The 23,434-nt window shown below is 44.1% G+C and overlaps 1 protein-coding gene across 5 annotated transcripts in view; it reads left to right on the top strand.

Moving 5' to 3' along the window:
* KIF18A (kinesin family member 18A) overlaps window positions 1–23,434 on the top strand; it is a 188,370-nt gene that overhangs the window by 121,460 nt on the left and 43,476 nt on the right. For all 5 annotated transcript variants that reach the window (XM_073576284.1, XM_073576282.1, XM_073576283.1 and 2 more), the window contains exons 12-14: window positions 4,798–4,919; window positions 5,345–5,583; window positions 14,123–14,218. In XM_073576284.1, coding sequence (XP_073432385.1) covers window positions 4,798–4,919; window positions 5,345–5,583; window positions 14,123–14,218 — 457 coding nt within the window. The remainder of the gene's footprint in view (window positions 1–4,797; window positions 4,920–5,344; window positions 5,584–14,122; window positions 14,219–23,434) is intronic.

Raw genomic sequence — 23,434 nt, 5'->3', positions numbered from 1 at the left:
TGGCGGTCGTCATGGCCATTCTACACTCTCGGGGCATAGTGGTCTTGCCGTACTTAGACGACCTCTTGGTGAAAGGTCCATCTTTTCGGGCATGCGAGGAAAATGTCAACATCACGCTGGATACCCTATCCCGCTTAGGATGGTTGGTCAACGGGAAGAAGTCATCCCTTGTTCCAGCTCAATGGATTTTGTTCCTAGGGATGATTTTCGACACCTCCCCAGGGTTGGTGGTTCTCCCTCAGGACAAGGCTCAAGCGCTCCGGCAGGGAGTTCTGGGGCTTCAACAACCAGGCCCTCACACCATTCGGTTCGGGATGAGGGTTCTAGGGAGGATGGTGGCGGCAATGGAAGCGATTCCATTTGCCCAATTTCATCTCCGTCCCCTGCAGCACGCCCCTCTTGTCATCTTGGGGCAAGAGTCCATTCACGCTCGATCGTCAGTGCAGGTTGTCTTTGCAGGTCAAGCGGTCACTGCAGTGGTGGACGCGCGACTCCTCTCTTCTTCAGGGGAAACCTTTCCCCCCAGATCAATGGTTGGTGATCACAACCGATGCAAGTCTCCTCGGTTGGGGAGCAGTTTTCTGTCATCACACGGCCCAGGGGCAATGGTCGCAACAGGAGGCACGCCTCCTGATCAACTTGTTGGAGATACGAGCGATGTGGTTGGCAACATTTCCAGCACTTTCTAGCAGGACGTCCTGTCCGGATTCAATCAGACAACGCCACGGTGGTGGTGTACGTGAATCATCAGGGAGGCACACGCAGCAGGGCAACCATGCGCGAGATAGAGCATGTACTACGCTGGGCCGAAGGGAACCAGTCAGTAATCTCAGCAGTCCACATACCAGGCGTGGAAAATTGGGAAGCGGACTTCCTAAGCCGACAGGGCGTCGTATCAGGGGAATGGTCCCTGCACCCCGAGGTTTTCCAGCAGATTTGCCAATGGTGGGGGACACCGGAAGTGGATCTGATGGCCTCCAGGGTAAACGCCAAGGTGGCTGTGTTTGTTCCTCGGTCTCAAGACCCGCGAGCGATCGCAGTGGATGCGTTGGTCCTGCCATGGAACCAGTTTCGGCTCTCATACCTGTTTCCCCCGCTGCCGTTACTTCCGAGGGTCATCAGGAAAATCAAGACAGAGAGGGTTCTGGCAATTCTGCTGGCCCCAGACTGGCCCAGTCAGGCATGGTGCGCGGATCTTGTGCAGCTCCTCGCAGATGTTCCTTGGCGTCTGCCGGAACGACCAGATCTACTGTCTCAGGGGCCAATCTACCACCCGAACTCAGGGGCCCTGTGTTTGACGGCATGGCAATTGAATCTTGGATTCTGACCCAGGCAGGGTTTGGGCGTGAAGTGGTTGCTACAATGGTTAGCGCCCGGAAGCCTACCTCGGCGAGAATTTTACCATCACACTTGGTAGGTTTTCTTTGGGTGGTGTCGAGAGCACGGGGTTGCTCCACTGTCCTTCTCGGTTCCCAACATCCTGGCATTTCTTCAGTCAGGCCTAGACGCAGGGTTGGCCCCGAGTTCTCTTAGGAGACAGATATCGGCCTTGTCTGTCCTCTTCCAGCGAAGAATTGCTACTAATATGCAGGTCAAGACGTTCTTTCAGGGGGTCTCTGTTTTGGTACCCCCCTATAGAGCTCCCATAGACTCCTGGGACCTTAACCTGGTCCTGAGTGTCCCGCAGGAGACTCCTTTCGAGCTGTTACAAGAAGTTTCGTTGTCGTATCTTTCCAAGAAGGTCGCATTCTTGGTAGCCATAACCTCCATTTAGGCGGGTCTCAGAGTTGGCAGCCCTATCTTGTAGGGCACCGTTTCTTACCTTTTACAAGGATAAGGTAGTTCTTAGACCAGCTCCCCCATTTCTGCCGATGGTCATGTCCTCATTTCACATTAATGAGGACATTGTTCTGCCTTCATTTTGTCCAGAGCCGGTACATCAGGTGGAAAGGGCTCTCCACACATTGGACCTAGTGAGAGCTCTCAGAAGGTACGTGTCACGGATGGCACCTTTTTCGCCAGACAGACTCACTTTTTGGGTCCCTGAAGGGCGTAGGAAGGGACCCGCAACCTCAACGTCGACCATAGCCAGATGGATCCGTCAAACTATTCAAGAGGCTTGCCATTTTAGAGGCACAACGATTCCAGCAGGGATAGGGGCTCACTCTTCTCGGGCAGTGGGGCGCCTCTTGGGCGCTTCGGCACCAGGCTTCGGCAGAGCAGGTATGCAAGGCAGCAACCTGGTCCAGCCTGCGCACTTTTTCTAAGCATTACAATGTGCATACTCAGACTTCGTCAGATGCGAGCCTGGGTAGAAGAATTCTCCAAACAGCAGTGGCGCACCTTTAGGCAGGAGGTGCATGTGGCTTGGATCGGTGTGTCAATCTCCCACCCAGGGACTGCTTTAGGACGTCCCACAGTACCTGTGTCCCCCAATGGGACGAAGGAGAAACATGGATTTTTGTGAGTACTCACCGTAAAATCCTTTTCTCTGAGACACTCTTTGGGGGACACAGCACCCACCCTATTAGCCAGTTGGCTCTTGTTTGTTTAATTAATATGGCTCCTTTTAAGATTAGGGTGTTTTTTTTCAGACATATGGTATTCTGCTTTAAGGCTAAATTGGTTTTGTGTTCTCCTACTGCTTTTGCACTAAACTGGTTTCCGTCCGCAGTCAGGGCGAGGGTGTATGCGGAGGAGGAGCTAACTCTTTTTTTGTATACTTAGTGTCAGCCTCCAGACAGCAGTAGCATACACCACAGTACCTGTGTCCCCCAATGAGCGTCTCGGAGAAAAGGATTTTACGGTGAGTACTCACAAAAATCCATGTTTTTGAGCTGGAGCCAGCAGGAAGTGGAAAGGGCTTGAATATGTGGTTCAAAGGAGAAATCGGAGTCAAGGGTTACCACAGGGCAGCGAAGTTGAAGGACTGAGGAGAGTGAGCAGCCATTGACTTTGATGGATAGGTCTGTTGGGGGGAGTTCAGTGAGACGGGAAAAAGATGATGAATTCTGTTTTGTCCATATTAAGTTTTAGAAATCAAGCAGAGCGAATACATATTGTACCTCAGTACAGTCAGCCCATTGCTTTAGTAATTCTGCCTTGCACCAATGCTTACAGGGAATCTATAAGTAGGATTCAATTCTCCTAAGCAGTCTATATGGGCATGTAGGTCAATGGAAGCTGAACAAAATGATACATTAATGTTTGCAATCAAATGTCTTATTTTTTTCAAGAAATCAACATTTTTTTGAATATGTAAATGAGCCCTTAAGTTCTGTGGGTCGTATAATGATCTGCATGAGAATCTGCCTACAGGGCTTATTTTAAATAAAAGGTGTTACCAGTGTGAGACATGTCATGGCTGACAGTCTGCTTTCCTGATCTACATGTCTCACTTTGGTAACACCCCATTTAATTAAAGTAATCTTTGGAGGCAGATTCTCAGGGAAATCAGTGTCCGGCCCATAGATCTTAACAGCTCATGTACATTAAGAAAAAAAAACGTGGGTTTTTCTGAAATAAGGCCTTGGATCGCAGATATCAAGGTATCATTTTATTCAGCTTCTTATGTCTTATATGCCCGTATAGACTGCTTAGGAGGGTCGTGACAAATGCCCTTTAAGCCATGCATTTAAGTCCCTAAATTCCCACTGTGTCTCCTGCATTGTCCATAGCACAGGCAGTGTTCTAGAGAACATGTCCTTGGAGGTCCTTCTCTTCAGCTTGGAGCCTAATTCTGTAAAATTATTCTTTGATGATCCACCACCTACTGCTTATGTTATTGGTTGCCTTATGGACCATGTCAGCTGGGTCATCACCAACCCCTACAGTAATTTATCATCCCGTTCCATCAATTGCCAAACCCTGGCATCGGGGAGACTGCAAACCATTTGGTCTTTGTGACAAATTTTTCTATTCGTCGCCCTGATAATAAAAACCCCCCAATAACCATTAACGAACTTACCACTCTATTGACATTTGCTGTCTCCTAGCTGTTGGGGAGTGCAGTACCCCCTAGAGTTGCCAAGTCAGAGCCTTGCAGTTTTTGGCAGATAGACATTTGACTAAAGCAGAGAACTTTTACCAAGAGTTCTGTTGGACTTATAACGTGGCTTTGGCACCCTTCTTTGAAATGGATGCTGCATACAACAACATGGTTTTAGGGGCTGCACTACTGAAACTAGCCAATTGCCATACAGACTTAATTTATAAAAGGGATTTTGGCAGGGAGGCAGCCCCTTTTAATGTGAATGCACTGTCCTCATTGAACAACACTATGTTTTAGTATGGGCATGTTTTAACATGCACTTCAGATTGTAGTTTTTGGGTTTAGGTCTCAATGTTCAGACTATTTAGATCGCTGATATTCTTATTTGACATCATTATTATCTATTAATATGGAATCCTGTTTTTTTCCTATCAATTATCCATTCCTTTCTTTTGCGGCCTCAAACATGTGAAGAGAGAGGGCATACAACGCCAAGAATTTCCGTATTGTAATATTTCTATTTTTAGTTAATTTCCAATGGTTTTTGATTCTTCACAGATTTCACTTGTTAATATTTCATAAGCTTCTCTTGCAAAGTAGCCATGATCCTTTCCTATAAATAGCTCCTGTGACATTTTCATTAATAATTTATGGCTACCAGTAGTTAATTGTAAAGGCCTAGAATAAGTTGGGCATTTTATAATCTCTCCCTGATAAATGTGTGCCTGGAAGTTGATGTATGCATTGCTTCAGACTGCATGAAAACACTGTTTTGTTTTGTTTTTTAACTTATTTTTCTATTTCAGGAGCTTTCGAAAGATTTACAGTGTTGCCACTTAAAGCTGGACGTAAAAGATTTAAAAGCCCAGATTGAAAACATGAATCTTCTTGTGTCTCTTCAAGAACGAGAACATAGATACAATTCGAAGTAGGTACTTTTCTTTTCCCCTCCCCTTTTTTGGGTTAGTATTAAAAACGTTTTTTGTATAGATCAGCTTCTTGAAGTTTTGGCTGAACGGAATCGAAAAGACCATTTGTCTGCGCTTTAAACAATTTAATTTTAAGGATTCCCCAAAATAAGAAGTTGTCAGTTCACCCTATTGCTGGCAACTGTTCAGTTTTCCTGTAGCACCACCATCCGGAAAATATAACACTACCATCAGAGGACCTTGGAGAACTACTTCTATTCAGGGTTGTGACTGCACCCAGCTTTGTGCATGCTTGTGCCTGTCCAGACCATTGCTCATTACAGGAGGCCTCATCCTACTATATCTGTGGCTAGCTTTATTTCTTCTGTTGAAGAGAGATAAAATTATATGCCTTATTCCTAACTTTTCCTACTTGGTTTGCCAGGTTGCTCAATGCAGTTCTGCCTGCCTTCCGGAGGCAATATGAAATATTACATCAAGCAGGGTTAGCGGATGCATTTGTGGAGTCTGAATTCCAAGAAGTCAAGCACCTGGTCCAGAGAGAGAAGGCAGTCGTATGGGCCGACCAGACAATTGTCGAGGATCTAAACAAAACGGATTTACCAGATATTGCATCACTTCTGTCTTTCCCTCATCTGTCGTATTCACAGACGACCCCATGCTGTAAGTTCTGTTCTTATGTGCTAGATAAAGCGCCACATTTAACAGTTGCCATAAATTGGCAAATATTGGTAGTTTAATGGTTACTCGGCGTGGAAACAAACATCTCTTGCTACTTTTAGACCATCAGCAAACTGTTATTGATACGTCTATTCATGTAAATGCATAGGGACCAATACATCAGGGTTTATGCCAGAAATCTGGCGTTAAACATTTTTCAATAGTTAGATTTGAAGTTCTGAAAAAATGTTTCTTTTTTGGCATTTTCATACCACTTTCAAGCAGCTCTATCAAAATGGGTAGAGCTGGGGAGGAGACGGGACACGGCAAGGATACGCCCCCAAGTCACATTCATCAAAAGCGGCAGTGCCTCTTATGCCAGAAAAGTTTACTCCAATCATTCGCCGGAGCATCATTTCTGGCGAGGTGAACGCCAGTGATAAGATGCGCTAAATTCAACAAATGGCTTCTAGGAATAAGATGCACCAAAGTCATTTAAGACTGGCATGCGAAGCACAAAGCTTAATGATTAGGGGCCACAGTGTTTTCATGCTTCTTATGTTTAGCAAAATGCTAGGTGAATTATTTAGATTATTAGAGGTTTTTCTTTCTGGAAAGGATTGTGATAATCTTGGGATATACTCCCACTTTCTGATCAGTGGGCACCTGCTGTCATGTACCTCGCCAATCCTTAAGAAGTAGATGTTACAATGACTTTTGTTTTTTCAAACTCCGCTCAAATAGGCTTTACTGGCAGGACCAAAATACATTTAGTGTTGCCAAAGCAAGGAAAATAGATGTGACAGGGGAGGGGATTGGGGATTATGGGAATGGGGTGTTGGGGGCACATTTTGGGAAATAATAGTCCATTTGGGGGTTTTAAGTTCCGATCAGCTTATGACATATGGTGACATATTGGGCGGCGATCTCCACTGTTGATTCCCCCCCCCCCCCAGTAGGGTGCAGAGTTTCCTCTCCTCATCCATGGATGGGAAGTCTGGGTTGTGAATAGGAAGTCTCTGAAAGTGGGAGGCCCTCACTGCTGAGTATTTGTTGCAGTGAAGCAGGAAGTGTGCCTCGTTCTCCAGTGCCCCCTGCTGCCACATGGCTTGTATGTCTACATGTCTGTAACACAGAGAAACACAATACAACAAATGTGGAAAAATACTAACAAATTTTCAACAATAAACAGCAAGTGCTAGTAAAAAGATGATAGCAAAACAGGGTATTTAGTTGATAAGTTTTTTGCAAAAAATGTATGCAAAGCCGCTCTACCAACGCCAAGGTATACCCATCAGAGCAGCCCTATCCAATGTGTTTAAAACCTGACCATGTGAACAGTACCTATATGAGCAGGATTCAGAGAGGTAATGTCTGATGAGGACATGCTGTGTGAGACGGCTTTATATGTGCATGTCCCACATGAGAGTGGTGGAGACCTCCCAAAAACTTACAGAAGCAAGAAACCAATAGAATACAAACGCATGGGCCATGCACATACAGTGAACAAGTCGGTAAGACAGTGTTCACACCACCAAGAGACTGGAACACAGAGAAACACAATGCAACAAATGTGAAAAAATACTCTGCTGTAAAAAGATTTTCAACAATAAACAGCAAGTGCTAGTAAAAAGATGATAGAAAACATATAGGTACTGTTCACATGGTCAGGTTTTAAATACATTGGATATGACTTCTCTGATGGGTATACCTTGGCGTTGGTAGAGCGGCTTAGTATACATTTTTTGCAAAAAACATATCAACTAAATACCCTGTTTTGCTATCCTCTTTTTACTAGCACTTGCTGTTTAGTGTTGAAAATTTTTTTTACAGCAGAGTATTTTTCACGTTTGTTGTACTATGTTTCTCTGTGTTCCAGTCTCTTGGTGTGAACACTGTCTTACCGACTTGTTCACTGTATGTGCATGGCCCATGCGTTTGTATTTGTCCTGCATGTCTGTGCCTGTATGCTGGTGCCGCGCTGTTTCCACCTCTAGACTGTGGGCACTCAGTCTGTATAGTTTCAGGGTCTGCCTGTCTTTGGGGTGATGTAACCTCTCCAGATATGGGGCCATAACTTAGTCCTTCCGCAATGACCGGTAGGTAGTGAGTTTCTGGGAGTTCTCTAATTCACTTCTGCCAACCCTCTATTATATATTGTATCTTGCAGCTCTCTGCGATCTTCTTTATTTTGGCTTTGTCAGGGTGTGTTGCTGACTTTGGCGGGACTGGCTGCTCGGGTTCATGGCTTGCGTTGAGCTTTGGCTCAGTAGGGCTTTATAATGGTAGGAGCTGGGTTTGCTGCTCTGTATGTGCGCCTGGTGTGATAGTGCCCTCTTGTTTATAGTTAGCCATAAGGGGAATCGGCCCTACTCTGCCGGACAAGCTATGTTTGAGGACTTCGTAGGTTCTGCCACCTATTCCCTTTTCCAGGAGTTTCAGAAACAGGTTGGGGTCCACACTGAGTCAAAGGCCTTCTTGAAGTTCACGAAGCATGCAAATATTTTCCCGTTTTTTGCTGTGTACGTGGGTCTTGATGAGGCTGTGCAGGGTGTAGATGTGATCGGTAGTGTGGTGGTTTGGCATGAACCCAGCTTGGCTTCTGCTGAGGATGTCACGGAAGGTGAATATCCTTTTATTAATGATGCTGTTAAACAGTTTTCCCAGAATGCTGCTGACACAGATCCCTCTGTAGTTTGCTGGATTGGATCAGTCTCCATTCTTGTAGATGGGTGTAATGAGACCTTGATTCCAGCATTGCGGGAAGTAGCCGGTGCTTAGGACGTGGGTGAAGTTTTGCCAGTGCTGCATGTATGTGGAACTGTATGTCATCATCTCTAGCAGGATGCCGTCACTGCCCCCGGCCTTCTTGTTTCCTACACACTTGTGTGTCCAGAGGGTTTTGGAAGTCCTTGATTGTTTCCTCCATGTCCCTCAGTTTATTGGTTAGATGTTGCTGTTCTGGGGTTATGTCTTCTGGTATGTTCCTGTAGAGGCTCTTGAAGTAGTTGTGCCAGAAGTTGCCGTTCTGGATGTGGAGGGTCTTGTGCTTGGGCTTTGTGCTGATATGACTCCAGGTCTCCCAGAATGAGTTGTCCTGGAGGGAGTCTTCAAGCTGCCATAGTTTCTGGGAAATGTGCATCTGTTTTTTCTCCTTGAGGATGCACTTTGATGTATTCAGTGCCTAACTGTTTAGACCACTTGAAGGATGGTGGTAGGTTGTGGAGATAGGGCTTTTCTGTGGGTGGTTTGTCCGTGGATCTCGTATACAGCAGTATCTGGTTGTGGTCTGACAAGTGGGTTTCGGGGGTGACTATGAAGGCATTTAAGTTTGCTGGGTCCATGACTGTTATGGCATAATCCACCACACTACTGCCCATGTGGGAGTTTAGTGTAAATCTCCCTAATGAGTTCCCCCTGATGCATCCATTCAGTATATACAGCCCCAGGCTCCGATACAGGTTCAGCAGTGTTCTGAAGCTTTTGTTCACCACTCTGTCACAGCTGTTTCTTGCTGTCTGTACTGAGTTGCTGTAGAAGGACTCATCTCTCAGCACGTATGTGTTTCCATCTGCTGACAGTCCTTTTCTGTACCCGTCTTGACATTGAGGTCACCACAGAGGGGAACCTTACCCTTGGACTGGAATTGAGCTGCCTCCCTCTGTAGGACCTCGTAGATGTCAGGCTTATAGTATGGGGATTCAGATGGAGGGATGTAAGCTGCACAGAGTTAAATGTCCTGCTGAGAGGTGAGGAAGGAGCTGCTTATCTTTATCCAGATATGGCTGTCTCCTCTTTTCACTGCTTTGATGTGCTCTTTGGTCTTCTCCTTGTACCATATTAGTATGCCCCCTGAGCAGCGGCCCTGTTTGGTGTTCTTGTTTTTCTTGGCGGAGACACATAAAGGCCCCTTTACACATAACGATGTCCCAGCGATCCTACCAAGGATCCGACATGGATGGGATCGCTGGGACATCGTTAGGCTGATTGCTGGTGAGCTGTCACATAGACAGCCCCTCCAGCGATCAGGACCAGCGAGCAAGCTAGTTTCCAATCTAAACAGCGGGTATCTAAGAGCCACGCGGCTCTTGGATACCCGCTGTTTACCCTAGATACCAGCATGCACGCTGGTAACCAACATAAACTTCAGTAACTAAGAGCCGCGCTGCTCTTAGTTACCCGATGTTTACGTTGGAAACCAGTGTCGCTGATCGCTTGTCTCTCGCTGCCACACGCAGCGATGCGTGCTGGCCAGCGGGAGACCAGCGATCGAAAAATGGCCCAGGACGATCCTGCACGATCAGCGATACCCGGCAGGGGGGCTGGTCGCTGATCCCCGTCACACACAGCGATATCGCTGATGCGTCACAAAATCAACGATCTCGCTAGCAATCTCGCTGTGTGTGACGGGGCCCTAATTCTCTGTATCCCAGGGATTCCTCCTGCTCGGGCCCATGTCTCCAGAAGGTCCTGGATGTCAATGTTCTTTAGCCTTTGTTTGGAGTCTGGGTCGTTTGTCTTGGACCCAAAAGCTGAAGCATTCAATGTTAAATGTTCCAGCTTCTGATAACTAAGGATATCTTGTTTAGTCGCTATACGTTATAATGGGGAAAGATTTTCATAGCACATAAAAGTTCGAGTGGTGTATTTAGGTGGCATGTTTTAGGGGTGTCCCATGAGTTTGCTGCACACTGTGTTGAGCAATGTCCTTATTTCTGCCATGTTGCTGTCCTCTGTTATTTTATGTTGCCATAGTGGGGCTTGTGGTCTCCATTACTTCTGCCCTCTCTGTGGACTCTTACTGCGGATCGCTGTGCGTTACCATCTGTTTGGTGGGTATCTTGCTTGTGGTCTTGGAGGTCTGTTTAGAGCGATGTCCTTTAGCTCTCTGGCTAGATGGCTGACCCCTTGTTTATTGAGGTGCTTGTCATACAGGTGATGGAGCATTATTTCAGGGTGTCTTGCCAGTTGTATGTTTGGTGTTAAAGCGATACTGGCGGCCAACTCTGAGTTGATTTGCTGGGTTACCGGTTGGTCTATGTCTTTCATTGGAAGCAGGGCAGACAGGATTATTTTGGATCTGGGATATTTTTGCTGGGCAGTTATTGTGAGTTTTGATAGGCCTTGGGTGGCTGTCTCTTGGTGAATATTGTTTGGGCCTGTGTGTAATAGGAGATGTGTGGGCTCTGTGAAGTATGAGTTATTGATCACCTTCTCTGTTTGTGGGAATGTTGAACAGCGGATTTTTGTGACCCGTTCCCCCAGGAATAGGTTCTTGGTGTCTAGGAATTTCCCTTTTGAGTCTATTATTAGGAGGATGTCAGGGCCCGGTGTTTTATTTGGGCTGTTTATTTTTTGTGTGTCCTAGGCTGTTGGTTGCCCTGGGTTGCTGTGAAGATGAGGCTGTATATTCGTTGCTGGGATTGAGTGTAGGATTTTCCTTTGTAGTGTTGGATTCAGGGGTGTTCGGTGTTTCTTTTTTTTTTACTGCGCAGCAGCAATCTTCTCCATCTTATGTGCAAAACCGTTCTATTTCTAGTGAAAGAGGCTGCACTGATACATTGGAGAGCATTACCAGTCAGAAAATGATCCAACACGCAGGCACCATGTTATACAGCAGAGGGGCTGAGCTGACTGATATAGTTTTGTAAGAAAAAATTTGGTGTAATCCATGCATTAATCATTTCATCCTCTGCTCTTTCTGTGAATTTTGGTCCAGTACGTACACCCGAACCCCCGCTCTGCAACATCCACTCCATGCTTTCTTCTGGAAAACATCTGTGTGCATACAAAAGTCAGTGTACCCATAGATGAATTTTGGGGGTGTAAGCACCTCAGAGTCTCTGCATATGGCGTATGCAGACTATTAGTAAAATCTCCACTTCAAAAGTCATATGGCGCTTCTTCCTTCGGAGTCCTCCTGTGTGGAGTAGTTTCCGACAGCACGTGGTGTAACACCACGTTTTGGAGAAATTGTGTAACAAATTGTGGGGTCTGTTTTAACCTATTACCCTTTGTGAAAATCAGAAATTTGCGGCGAATATATTGTTGAAAATGTATTTTATATATTTTTTTAATTTCATCGACCCATTGTTGTGTTTTTCCCTTTCAAGCCCCACATGGAGAAGTCGGACATTAGTGATAGGAACCATCCGTGTTTGTGTACACCTTGACGTGGTTGGATGATTTTTGCGCACTTTGATTAAAAATAATCTTATGTTGGCCACATAGCGTATTTGTGCACCTGTACATTTAATTTAATACTAAGGCTGTGTGCCCACGTAGTGTTTTTTTAAGTGTTTCTGCAGCGCTTTTTGACAAGCGATTCTGCTGCAGAAACGCTTAAGGCCTCTTTCACACTTAAGTTTTTTACAATCAGTCACAATCCGCCAGGTTTTCCCCATTGACTTCCATTATTGGCGGATTGTGACGGATTGCCGTCCGTTGCAAATTCTTTCTGGGTCTCTCTTTCTTTCTTTCTCTCTCTCTCTCTCTCTCTCTCTCTTTCTCTTTCTCTCTCTCTCTCCCTCTCTCTCTCTCTCTTTTTCTCTCTCTCTCTCTCTCTCTCTTTTTCTCTCTCTCTCTCTTTTCCAGGCTGCGATTCCTTTAAAATTCTTCATTTGTCGGATCCGTCAAAAAAACGGACGGGTGACATCCGTTGTCATCAGTACTACAACGGATCCGCCATCCGTCCTTTTGGCGGATTATGACTGATGCACAAAAACTGAAGTGTGAAAGAGGCCTAAGAAAAGCATCCAATTGATTTTTATTGACAAACTCACATGTTGTGCCAATGATGCGTTTTTAACCGCTGCGGAAGCGCTTAGCGATTAAAAACGCAGCATGTACATTAATTTTGCGGAATTGCGGGTGATTCTGCATACCATCAATTATATGGGCAAAAACGCTTAGGAAAGCAGGGTGTGCGATTCTGCTCAGGTTTATTCTGCTGCAGAATCGCTACGTGGGCACATAGCCTAAAGGTGTGTTGGTGCTATTTTTTTTCTTTTGTGTGAGTCTAATGTAACATTTTAGATTTTTTTCATTTTTTGTGCTCATGGCCCAATCGTATAAAAATCTGTGTAGCACCTGTTGGTTTAATACGTTAAAGTGACCCCTAGATCCGTTCCTTGAAGGCTTTTAGATTCCAAAATGGGCTTATTTGGTGGGGTGTGAGAAAGGGTTCTGTTTTCTTGGGAGGCCTTTGGAAATGCAACATGGTGTCCCCAATGTATTTTAGCCAGATTTGGGTTCCAAAAATCAAATTGTGCTCTTTCCTTTGCGAGCCCTGCTGTGTGCCCAAATAGCACCAACCACACATGGGATATTACTGGTTTTATGTCACATTGCATAACAAATTGTGAGGTCCATTTTCTCATATTACCCTTTATTGAAAATGAACATTTTATTTGAAAAAAAAAAAAAAAAAAAAAGTTTTATCCCTTTTTCTTTTCATTCATCTATGCATTAATTTCTGTGATGCCCCTAAAGGGTTATCACATTTTCAGACTAGCAGTTTTGACTGATTTTGAGGGGTGCAGATTTTAACACTGTTACTTTTGGTGGGTTTCCAATATATGACCCTTGAAGTTGCTTCGAAACTGAATAGGTCCATAAAAAATGAGATTTGTAAATTTATTTGAAAAAAATGGAAAATTTCTGCAATATTTGAACCACTGCAGCAAAATAAAACATTTGAACAATGATGCTGACGTAAAGCAGAGATATGGGAAATTTAAATTTATCAACTAGTTTGTGGTATGAGTTTCTGGTTTAAGGGTGTAAGCATTCAGAATGTGAAAATTACTATTTTTTTTCTAACTTTTTGTAAAATTTTAGAAAAATATTCAGATTTGAGAGTCCTCAGTGGTTGATACCTTTATAATGGCTAACTAAAAAGATAGTAACAAATTGCAAGCTTTCGAGACTACTCAGGTCTCCTCATCAGGCATAGAATCTATGCCTGATTTTATGCCTGATGAAGAGACCTGAGAAGTCTCGAAAGCTTGCCATCTAACATCTTTTCATTTAGCCATTAAAAGGTATCAACCACCGAGGACTCTCAAATTTTATTATTCTTCTACTGACTAACACTGTACAAACATATATTTTTCATATAAAATTTTAGATATGGTATTTTCATAGAAAAAAAACCCACAAAATGTCCTAAATTTACAGGCAACATAAAGTGTCATGTGCCGTGAAAAAATTGAATTGAAATTTGTAACTTGGTCTTTAGGCCAAAATTGGCTTCATCACTAAAGGCTTATAGAGACGGGTGCATTGTTGGGCTCCCAGAAAGGTTATGGAGAAGTCTCGAGGTAGTTTTTGCCTAAAATTCTTGTTTTATATTGTCAGAATTTAGAAAGAGACTGGGAGCATCTTGTACATCAATAGGTACAATGAAAGTGTTTGAACACAATGGAATCTTTTCGTTTTCTTCATTATTTCCCTTACTTATAATTAATTGAAGGGAGATGTTGCCGTATTGCTATGATCTTGACAATTTGCACAACTGTAACTTAGTTTTTTTTTCTTGTAGGTGGCGATAAGCAAATTCAGAAAAAACAGTCTGTAGACCCCACAGTGCCACATGAAAGCGCCATGTCCATTGTCAAGCCTTGTACTGGACAAGAAAGTAAGTGTTTCTTCTAAATATCAGACGCTTCCAGATGATCATCCCCTCAGCTCTAATTGCCTCTTGCTATTTCTTTGAGTTGCTCTGAATATATGATTAATACCTGAGAGAGTCTGACTTTTTTTTGACTTTTGCTTTAGTTCTTGTGTTTTCCTGGAAAAATGAAAGTAAATTCTTCAAAATCAGAAAGTAGAAATACAAATAATGATTAGACCGCTCCAGAATGACCGAAATATGGAAAACTTCTAATGTATCTTAGACGTAGTTTAAAAGGTTTGTCCTGGACTTTTATATTGATGGCCTTCCCTAAGGATAGGTCATCAATATCTGATCGGCGGGGGTGCGATATCCGATATTCCTGCTGATCAGCTGTTTCTGGTGCAGCAGCGGCCGGATATAATCACTTGTGAAGCTGCATACCATACCTCCATCAACTGTATAGTAGCCATGACTGGGTAAAGCACATTAGCCCTGTCTTTGAGTCTTAGGCTGTGTGCACACGCTGCGGATTCCGCTGCGTTTCCGCAGCGGTTTTGGCCGCTGCGGAGACGCAGCAGTTTTAGCTGCGGTGTACAGTACCATTAATTTGAATGGAAAAAAAAAAACGCTGTGCCGACGCTGCGGAAAAAAACGCGCGGATTTGCTGCGGTTTTGAATTCCGCAGAAAGAATTGCATGTCAATTCTTTCTGCGGAAACCGCTGCGGGTTCCTATCTCCACCATTGTGGAGATAGTGAATCCGCAGGACCAAACCGCAGGCAAAACCGCAGATAATCCGCAGGTCTTTGGACCTGCGGATTATCTGCGGTTTTTGCAAAATCCGTGCGGATTAATCCGCAGCGGATTCCGCAGCGTGTGCACGTACCCTTAGAGTGGTAGATCTGCAGTACCTGGCCACAGCCACTGTGAAGTTGATGGCGCTGTATAGTTCCACTCCACAACTGAGCACATCCGGCCGGCGCCAGCAAATAACTGACTGGCGGGGGTGCCGAGTGTCACAATCAATCAGATATGGATGGCCTAGCCAAGGGTTTAGGCTATCAGGAAAAAAAAATAGCGGACAACCTCTTTAACTGAATCTAAGATAAAGAATAGCACCCGCCTGTGGAGCGAGAGTTATTTTACCATATTTATTTTGAAATGGTCTGTTTATAATGAGATAATTGTATGCACTAAAAGGTTGAAACAAGAGCGCAATAGGGTCTTATCCGGGTAAAATGTACAATTACTAAAGGTATTATACTCACCTTCTCAAAGAGAAAGTAAAGCCTGTATAGTATGTCAGCCTGCTGCACGTCCAACGGTCCACAGCGGAACTGCACCACAGTTAATACGGAATAAATTCTTGGACTTTAAGTGCGCTGCCAGACAAATTCCATAACCACACAAGGTTAAGAAAAGTTAACCCTTTAATCCCTACGCGTTTCGAAGCATAACGCTTCTTCAGGGGTTGACACATGAATACAGAGAGCTGTCATTGCATTTATACATACATGATTCAAATTTGGCGCCATCAAAGACACGAGGTGCGCTGCAAAGGTCAAAGATCAAAGTAATTCAAGCGTCTTGAAGAGTTCATAAAGGTTAAACATTCCATAATTAAAAAAACAATTAAATCTTTATTATATTTTGCAGATAAAAGAAAAAAAGGAAAAAAGAAAGAAAAAATGAAAAAAATGAGGAAAAATAAAAAAGGAAGAAAATGTCAAAGATGCGCCTTTTTTATTTTTCCTCATTTTTTTCATTTTTTCTTTCTTTTTTCCTTTTTTTCTTTTATCTGCAAAATATAATAAAGATTTAATTGTTTTTTTAATTATGGAATGTTTAACCTTTATGAACTCTTCAAGACGCTTGAATTACTTTGATCTTTGACCTTTGCGGCGCACCTCGTGTCTTTGATGGCGCCAAATTTGAATCATGTATGTATAAATGCAATGACAGCTCTCTGTATTCATGTGTCAACCCCTGAAGAAGCGTTATGCTTCGAAACGCGTAGGGATTAAAGGGTTAACTTTTCTTAACCTTGTGTGGTTATGGAATTTGTCTGGCAGCGCACTTAAAGTCCAAGAATTTATTCCGTATTAACTATAATGAGATAATGGAACTGAAAGAAAAAAAAATACAATGTCCACTCAAAACTGTTCCAAAAATGTACTTTAGTCTGACACGATGTTGCAGTTCTTTAATTTCTCTGATTATGGGGCAATGACATGTCTCAGAGGAACCATGCAACTTTTTTCTACTCCATGTTTTTTCTACTCCTTTCTCATTATTAAGGAGTATGACATTGTAAGGTATTATGGCATATTTAAATTAAGCACCACAAATGTCTGGGAGGTACTAGTTCTACAAGAGCTCCCACATCACTGCTTTTTGATGAGCTAACAGAAATCGAGATGTGGAAGAAGCTCTCCCTCCTGTGATAAAACAGGCAGTGAAATGTGTTAGCTCACAGAAAGAAACAGCTGCAAGCCCCTTTATAGATTCTTGGCCAGGAGCTTTGTTTTGCACTGACCGTGAACTGGAGCAGCTTTGCATAGTCAGGCACAGACATTATATAATATTATAGCAGTGGCACAAGAAGGTTTTTTTTTTTGTTTTTTTGTTTTTTAACACATCCATTTGTGGAACTTAGTACTATTCCAAGATTAAGAAGTAAAACAAATCCAAAGTGGGAAAAAAGAGCCGGACTGAATAAACCACGCTGACCAGAAAAAAACGCACCTTCGGCAGTCCATATAATAAAAAGCTTCTTTAATGAGCCTACGCGTTTCGTGGCAAAACCAGCCACTTCATCAGGGCATAAAGAACAATCACAAATTCAGGATATAAATACAATCACAAACTGTTTCAATACACCTTTCTTTGACATCATTTCCTGTGGAAACGCCCATATATCATATAAAACCATGTATATAAATAAAAAATGCTTAAATATAGTGATTAAAATCCAATAACCTTTCTATCAATATCATGGAAATATTATACACCAAAATAACAAAAAATATATATTATAAAATAAAATGCAAAAAAAATATAAACTCAAACTCAATATAAAAAAATAAAAAAAAATAAAAAAAATGCAAAAATGATTAAGAAGTATTACGTTCTAAGGTGGTATAGCATATCAGAAGTAAGCGCTATGAATCTCTGGGAGGTACTGGTTCCAAAAGAGCTCCTACGTCACTGATTTATGATGAGCTAAGAGGACTAAAGATGCAGCAGAAACACTCGCTCCTGTGTTAAAACAGCCAGTGAAATGTGTTACCTCACAGAAAGAAACCACTGCTGTCATCTTTATACTTTCTTGGCAAGGAGCTATGGGATGTGTCGACCATGAACTTGAGCAGCTTTGCTTAGTCATACACATCGATTACATAGCAGCGGAACTTTTTTTTAACACATCCATTTGTGGAACTTAGTGTTATTCCAAGATCTATTGATTAACATGTACTTAGTTCATGGAAGAACTACTGTAAGTCCCCTAAAGGGGAAACTCTCTAAACATTTGAATCGCCCCTTTTTCTATATATCAAAATAAAAACTGACCCTTTATCATAAAGAGAAGAACAAGAAGCCCTCATATTGCTGTGCCATGATTATCATCAAAAGTTATGACCCTTGGAAGAAAGGGAGGATAAAGCCCCCGTCACACACATAGATCTCGCTAGCGAGATCGCTGCTGAGTCACAAGTTTTGTGAGGCAACAGCGATCTCACCAGCGAGATCGCTGTGTGTGACAGGTATCAGCGACCGCCCCCGCCGGGTATCGCTGATCGTGCTCGAATGCCCTGGACTTTTTTTGGATAATTGGTCTCCTGCTGGCCAGCACGCATCGCTGCGTGTGGCAGGCGGGAGAGCAGCGATCAGCGAGCTCCCAGCTCGTATCCAAGGTAGAAACCCTCTGTGTACCTTAGATACCAGCGCGCTGGTGCAGGGAGCTGGTAACCAAGGTAAACAGCGGGTTTCTAAGTGCCGCGATGTTTACCTTTGTTACCAGCTCCCTGCACCAGCGCGCTGGTATCTAAGGTACACAGCGACATGAGCGCTCGTCATCGCTGGTGAAGCTGCCTGTTTGGCAGCTCACCAGCGATCATGTAGCGAATCACCAGCGATCCGGACAAGTTCATATCGTTGTCGGGATTGCTGGTGAGTCGCTATGTGTGACCGGGCCCTAAAATAAAGGTGCAACAGTGAAAATTGTCCCCAGGGGAAGGGGCTTCACTCAGAGAAAATTTTGTCTCAACCTTCTGACAATCAGTCAACTAAGGGGTGTAAACCTATCCTCTGACTCCTCAAGATTGGCGTATGCCACTTCATAAATCAGGAGTGTCGGACAAATGCCATGCGCCGTTTTTGTGCGCCTCACCACAAATTCTACTCTTGCCTGTGCTGGAGTAAAATTTGTGGTTTAGCGAGCAATATTTCTCATCATGCCCCCTTCCAGTCCTGCCCAGTGTGTCAAAGCAGGGCAAAAATTGTGTGAGAATGCTATGCCGCCTTGAGTTGTGCCAACATTTTGGACTACATAGTCGTCAGGTTTGTCAGCTGGCATAGGCCACTGTGATAAATCTGGTGCAATATATTACTGACTAGTCTAAGTATAAAAATAAAACCATTGTTTTGTGTCCCACAATATATATTACACATGGATTTCATTTTCAGGAAGGCTGTGTAAGCCATGTAACCTGAAACCCAAAGATCTTTCTCCCCACTTAATTCTACATGGACAGCATAGAAGTGTGGTGACAAGTGGCTTCACAGCTAAACCGTAAACTGAATGGAGTCGTTCTGAGTAAATGACCAATCTCCGTTTTTATAGGAAAAAAAAAATCTCCCAGCATAACAATCTCCTCAATTAAAATGAAGATTTATATAGATCTATTTGCACCTTCTGGGGAACTAGTTCTTAGTCTTAACTCGTTCAAGATGTTTTAACGGAAGGTGGACTTTACGCGGAAATTGCAACCCTTCGGCCACCTGTTAAACTGTGGTCATTAGTCCATATTTAAAGAACCATATGTAATATCTAGCATAACTATGGATTTTATGTGTCAACAAAGCAATAAAGTATTTTATACTTGGCTATATGCTCGGTCCTGATTTTTTTATTTTTTTATTTTTTTTTTACTGACTGCAGCCTGCTCCTAGGAAACCCTTTTAGATTTTGGCCACCTTAATAAAAGTTTCTCCATAAACGACAAATAGCAAATCAAACTATAGCCTGCTTTGCTCTAAATCTGTATCTGGTTATCAGAGTTACAATGCCGAAATTACAGTTATTTTGCTCAATATTTTATTTAAGAATCTTGTAGACATGGAGTCCCACTAGAATGGTGCTACCATTACATGGCCTCGTTTTCACTCACATATGGATAGACCTTATGGCCCTGATTTATCAAGACTGGTGTTATTCACTCCGGTCTTGATGAGGGGTCGTGATGGAGCCAGACACTCTTGATTCATTAAAAAGCAAATGCCTTTGAATGGCTTTGGCACCTCTGAAAAGTGATTTTGATCCAGCCACAAATCTTTCTCCAGTCTGGCACTGGAATAAGATTTGTGAAGTAAAGAACGCCATCGCTGATTATGAATTTAACTAGCTGGGCTTGTCACGCCCCTGTCCCAGCTTAACTTAGCTCTGCACACTTTATTGGAGTGAAAACAGTGAAAGTCAAAAAATTTTAGTGCAGCCTCAAGTTGCATTAAAATTTTGCGACTCTTCAAAGCTTTTGACTTCAGAATTATCAACTAAAATCTTTTGACTCGGGCGCAGTGTGTGAATGTCTGTCTGTGTGTGTGTATGTATATGTGTGTGTGTGTGTGTGTATATATATATATATATATATATATATATATATATATATATATATATATATATATATATATATATAGGGGTTGGACGAAATAATGGAAACACCTGGAGACATCAACAAAAGTTAGTTTAATATGGTGTAGGTCCACCTTTTGCGGCGATTACAGCCTCAATTCTCCGAGGTATGGATTCATACAAGGTGTGAATTGTTTCCAAAGGAATTGTAGCCCATTCTTCAGTTAAAACACCCTCTAGTTCTTTGAGCGACGATGGCGGCGGAAATCGACGTCTAACTTGAATCTCTAAAATCGACCATAAATGCTCAATAATGTTGAGGTCTGGGGATTGTGGGTGGGGGCCAGATGAGATGCTCAACTTCATTACAATGTTCCTCGTGCCATGCTTTAATGATTCCAGCTGTATGAATTGGTGCATTATCATCCTGAAAGATGGCGTTCCCCTCCGGGAACGGTGCTTGAACCATAGGATGCACTTGGTCGCCCAAAATGCCTAAATAATCTCGGCTGTTAATTCTTCCATGAAGGGATATCATTGGCCTGGTGGATCTCCATGAAATAGCACCCCAGATCATCACAGAACCTCCGCCATGTTTTACGGTTGGGAGAAGGCAGTCTAGATGTAATGCTTCTTTCGGCTGTCTCCAAACGTACACTCGGCCGGAGGTTGGAAATAGGGTAAACGATGATTCGTCTGAGAATATCACGTTTCCACTGCTCGAGGGACCAATTCTGGAGGTTTCTACACCACTCTAAACGGTTTTCTAATTGCAGTTCTTCCGTGGAATCCCAGATTTGTGCCGCTCCTGACGGACATTTTTCGTGGAAACTGTGTTCTGTAGGTGTTCATTGAGCTCAGCAGTGATTTTCGGAGCCGTGGTCTTGCGATCCTCTCTCACAATTCGCTTTAGAGTCCAACGGTCTCTCTGTCAACTTCCAATTTCGACCAGACGTGTGCTTTGTTGCAGACGTTTTTCCTTCTCTTTCAAACGCAGTCATTACTTTGGAGACAGTACCTCTTGACACACCAAGCATTCAGGCACTTTCTGTTACACTAGCGCCATACGAGCACCAGCAATTTGGCCTCTTTGAAAATCCGAGAGGTCTGCCATTGGTATCAGGTTCTCATCAATTTTCTTAAAATTCTGCAAAACAAACAGTCAATTTACGAACACATATCACATAACACAAATAATCAACTACGAACATTACCATATGTCACGGTTTGTATGTTTATAACATGTTCGAGGATTATGATGCCAAAATGTTATGAGTTTCCATTATTTTGTCCAACCCCTGTATATATATTAATTATATATTATATCTCTCTCTGTCTGTCTCTCTCTCTCTCTCATATATATATATATATATATATATATATATATATATATTTATATATATATATATATTTCTCTTTCGCCTCATTGGGGGATACAGATACTATGGGTGTATGCTTCTGCCACTAGGAGGCTGACACTAAGTGAAAAAAAGAGGTTAACTCCTCCGCCGTATACACCCTCGCCCCTATTGCGGGCGGAAATCAGATTTTTGCTTAGTGTCATTTTTAGGCACACACGTCTGGATGTCTCCAGACTTTTTTTTTTTTCTTTTCTTCCCATGAAGATGAGACAGGGGCGACGGATCCTATTGAAAGGGTCCGATCTCCCCAAACCATCAACGGGCGAGCACGCGTTGAGTATCGTCTCCACGTATCCTTTCCCGCACCGTGGGACGTATCTGGGTCTTTTTCCCCAGACTTCTATTTTTATTTTTTATTTTATGAAGATAACACAGGGGAAATGCATCCTATTGAAAGGATCCGATATCCCCAAACCATCAACGGGCGAGCATGTGCGAGTATCCCTCCACGTATCCTCTCACGCGACGTGGGACATAATGCCGGACTTAGCCCTGTCCACCCCTAGGTATTGAAACCATAGGCTTGCACAGAGGCACAAGACTAGTCTGTGCGGCCCCCACTGCTCCACCAACACAAGACGGCGGTGCTGCATGGCGGCGGACGGTCCCTCTCCTCACCCCCTGAAGGGGTTAGATGGAGCTAGGGTGCCTGCGCTCAGGCTGAAGAGGATCATCGGTGAGGAGAGGGTCTGGGAGGGCTCCCGCAAAGATCCGAGGGCTGGAGTGGCTGGATCCGTCAGGCGGCACCGCGCCGGTTAGTGGCAGCATGTTTTGTTAGCGCCTTGGAACCGCGCCCCCCCAATGGTCGGGGTAGGGGAAAAATTGAGGCCGGAAGTCCCACCTCCGGGCTGCGCGTCACTTCCGGCGGAGCCCCCCCCCCCCCGCACTGGGCGGTGGCAAAAAAAATTGGGCCCCGGCTTCGGAGCGCGGCTAGGCCGCAGAACGGAAGTACCGCCCCTAGAGCGGTTTTTACATGCTGGTGATTCATTCCCACAGCTGGTGGCGCGCGATTTGAAGGTGGAAGCGTCCAGGATGGGGGGGCGCAGGACTGGGGTAAGTGCTGCCAGAGAGGCCACGCTATAGGGAGACTGAGGTGCTACCTCCTCCCCCCTCCCCAGCGGCGGACAGATACAGCGTGTCTGAAAAAGCAAAGACGCACATGTTCTTTTACGCTGCATGCATCTCTTGTTGGGCTGCGTTTCCGCATTCGCAGAGCAAGCGATTATGCGAAGCCTGCGAATCCGAACGCGCCCAGGAGCCCTCCCCTGCGACCGTGACCAATGTGTTGAATCCCCCGGAGTGTGCCCTATCACTGTCACAGTCCATGGAGTCGCTTACAAGAGCAAGAGAGTCCCTTCAAGCCCCAGATAGGGGCAGGGACAATGGCTCGCTGGTCTTAGAGAGAACCTCCACCTCACAAGAGCCTCCGGCCTGCAGGGGCCTCTCTCACTCCAGGCAGACCCAGAGGAAACGAATCCACACGGTATCGCTCAGTCCATCTGGTGCTTTGGCATCCGTAAGCTCTGCTTCTCGCTCCCCGTCACCAGTGGTTGATAGCGAGCAGACCTCAGATTGCGACCCAGACGAGCCACTTGACCTGGACACTCCAGGGTCACCTGAAACAGTGGACAGCCTCAAAGAAGCCGTCAATCAGACCTGGGGATTGAGGATGATCCCCCAGCGGCTACGGGACATAAAGTGGCATTTAAGCGAGTGAAGTGCCCGCACATAATTTTTTCCTCTCACTCGGAGTTTGAGTACATAGTGCAGCGGCACAGAGAACGTCCAGACAGGCGTTTCTTGGGTCAAAAGGCACTCGAAACAAGGTATCCGTTTGCTCCGGACCGCCATAAAAAATGGATGGAATCCCCGATGGTGGATCCTCCGATTTTGCGTCTAGCCACTAAGACCCTGCTATCCGTCCCTAGTGTTTTTTCAATTAAGGATCCCACGGATCGCCTTATAG

The sequence above is a fragment of the Dendrobates tinctorius genome, unplaced genomic scaffold, assembly GCF_039654945.1.
Source record: "Dendrobates tinctorius isolate UK_male_01 unplaced genomic scaffold, ASM3965494v1 ptg000048l, whole genome shotgun sequence".
Lineage (NCBI taxonomy): Eukaryota > Metazoa > Chordata > Amphibia > Anura > Dendrobatidae > Dendrobates > Dendrobates tinctorius.
Note: the sequence above shows the minus strand (reverse complement) of the source record. Positions and strands in the feature narration are given on the sequence as shown.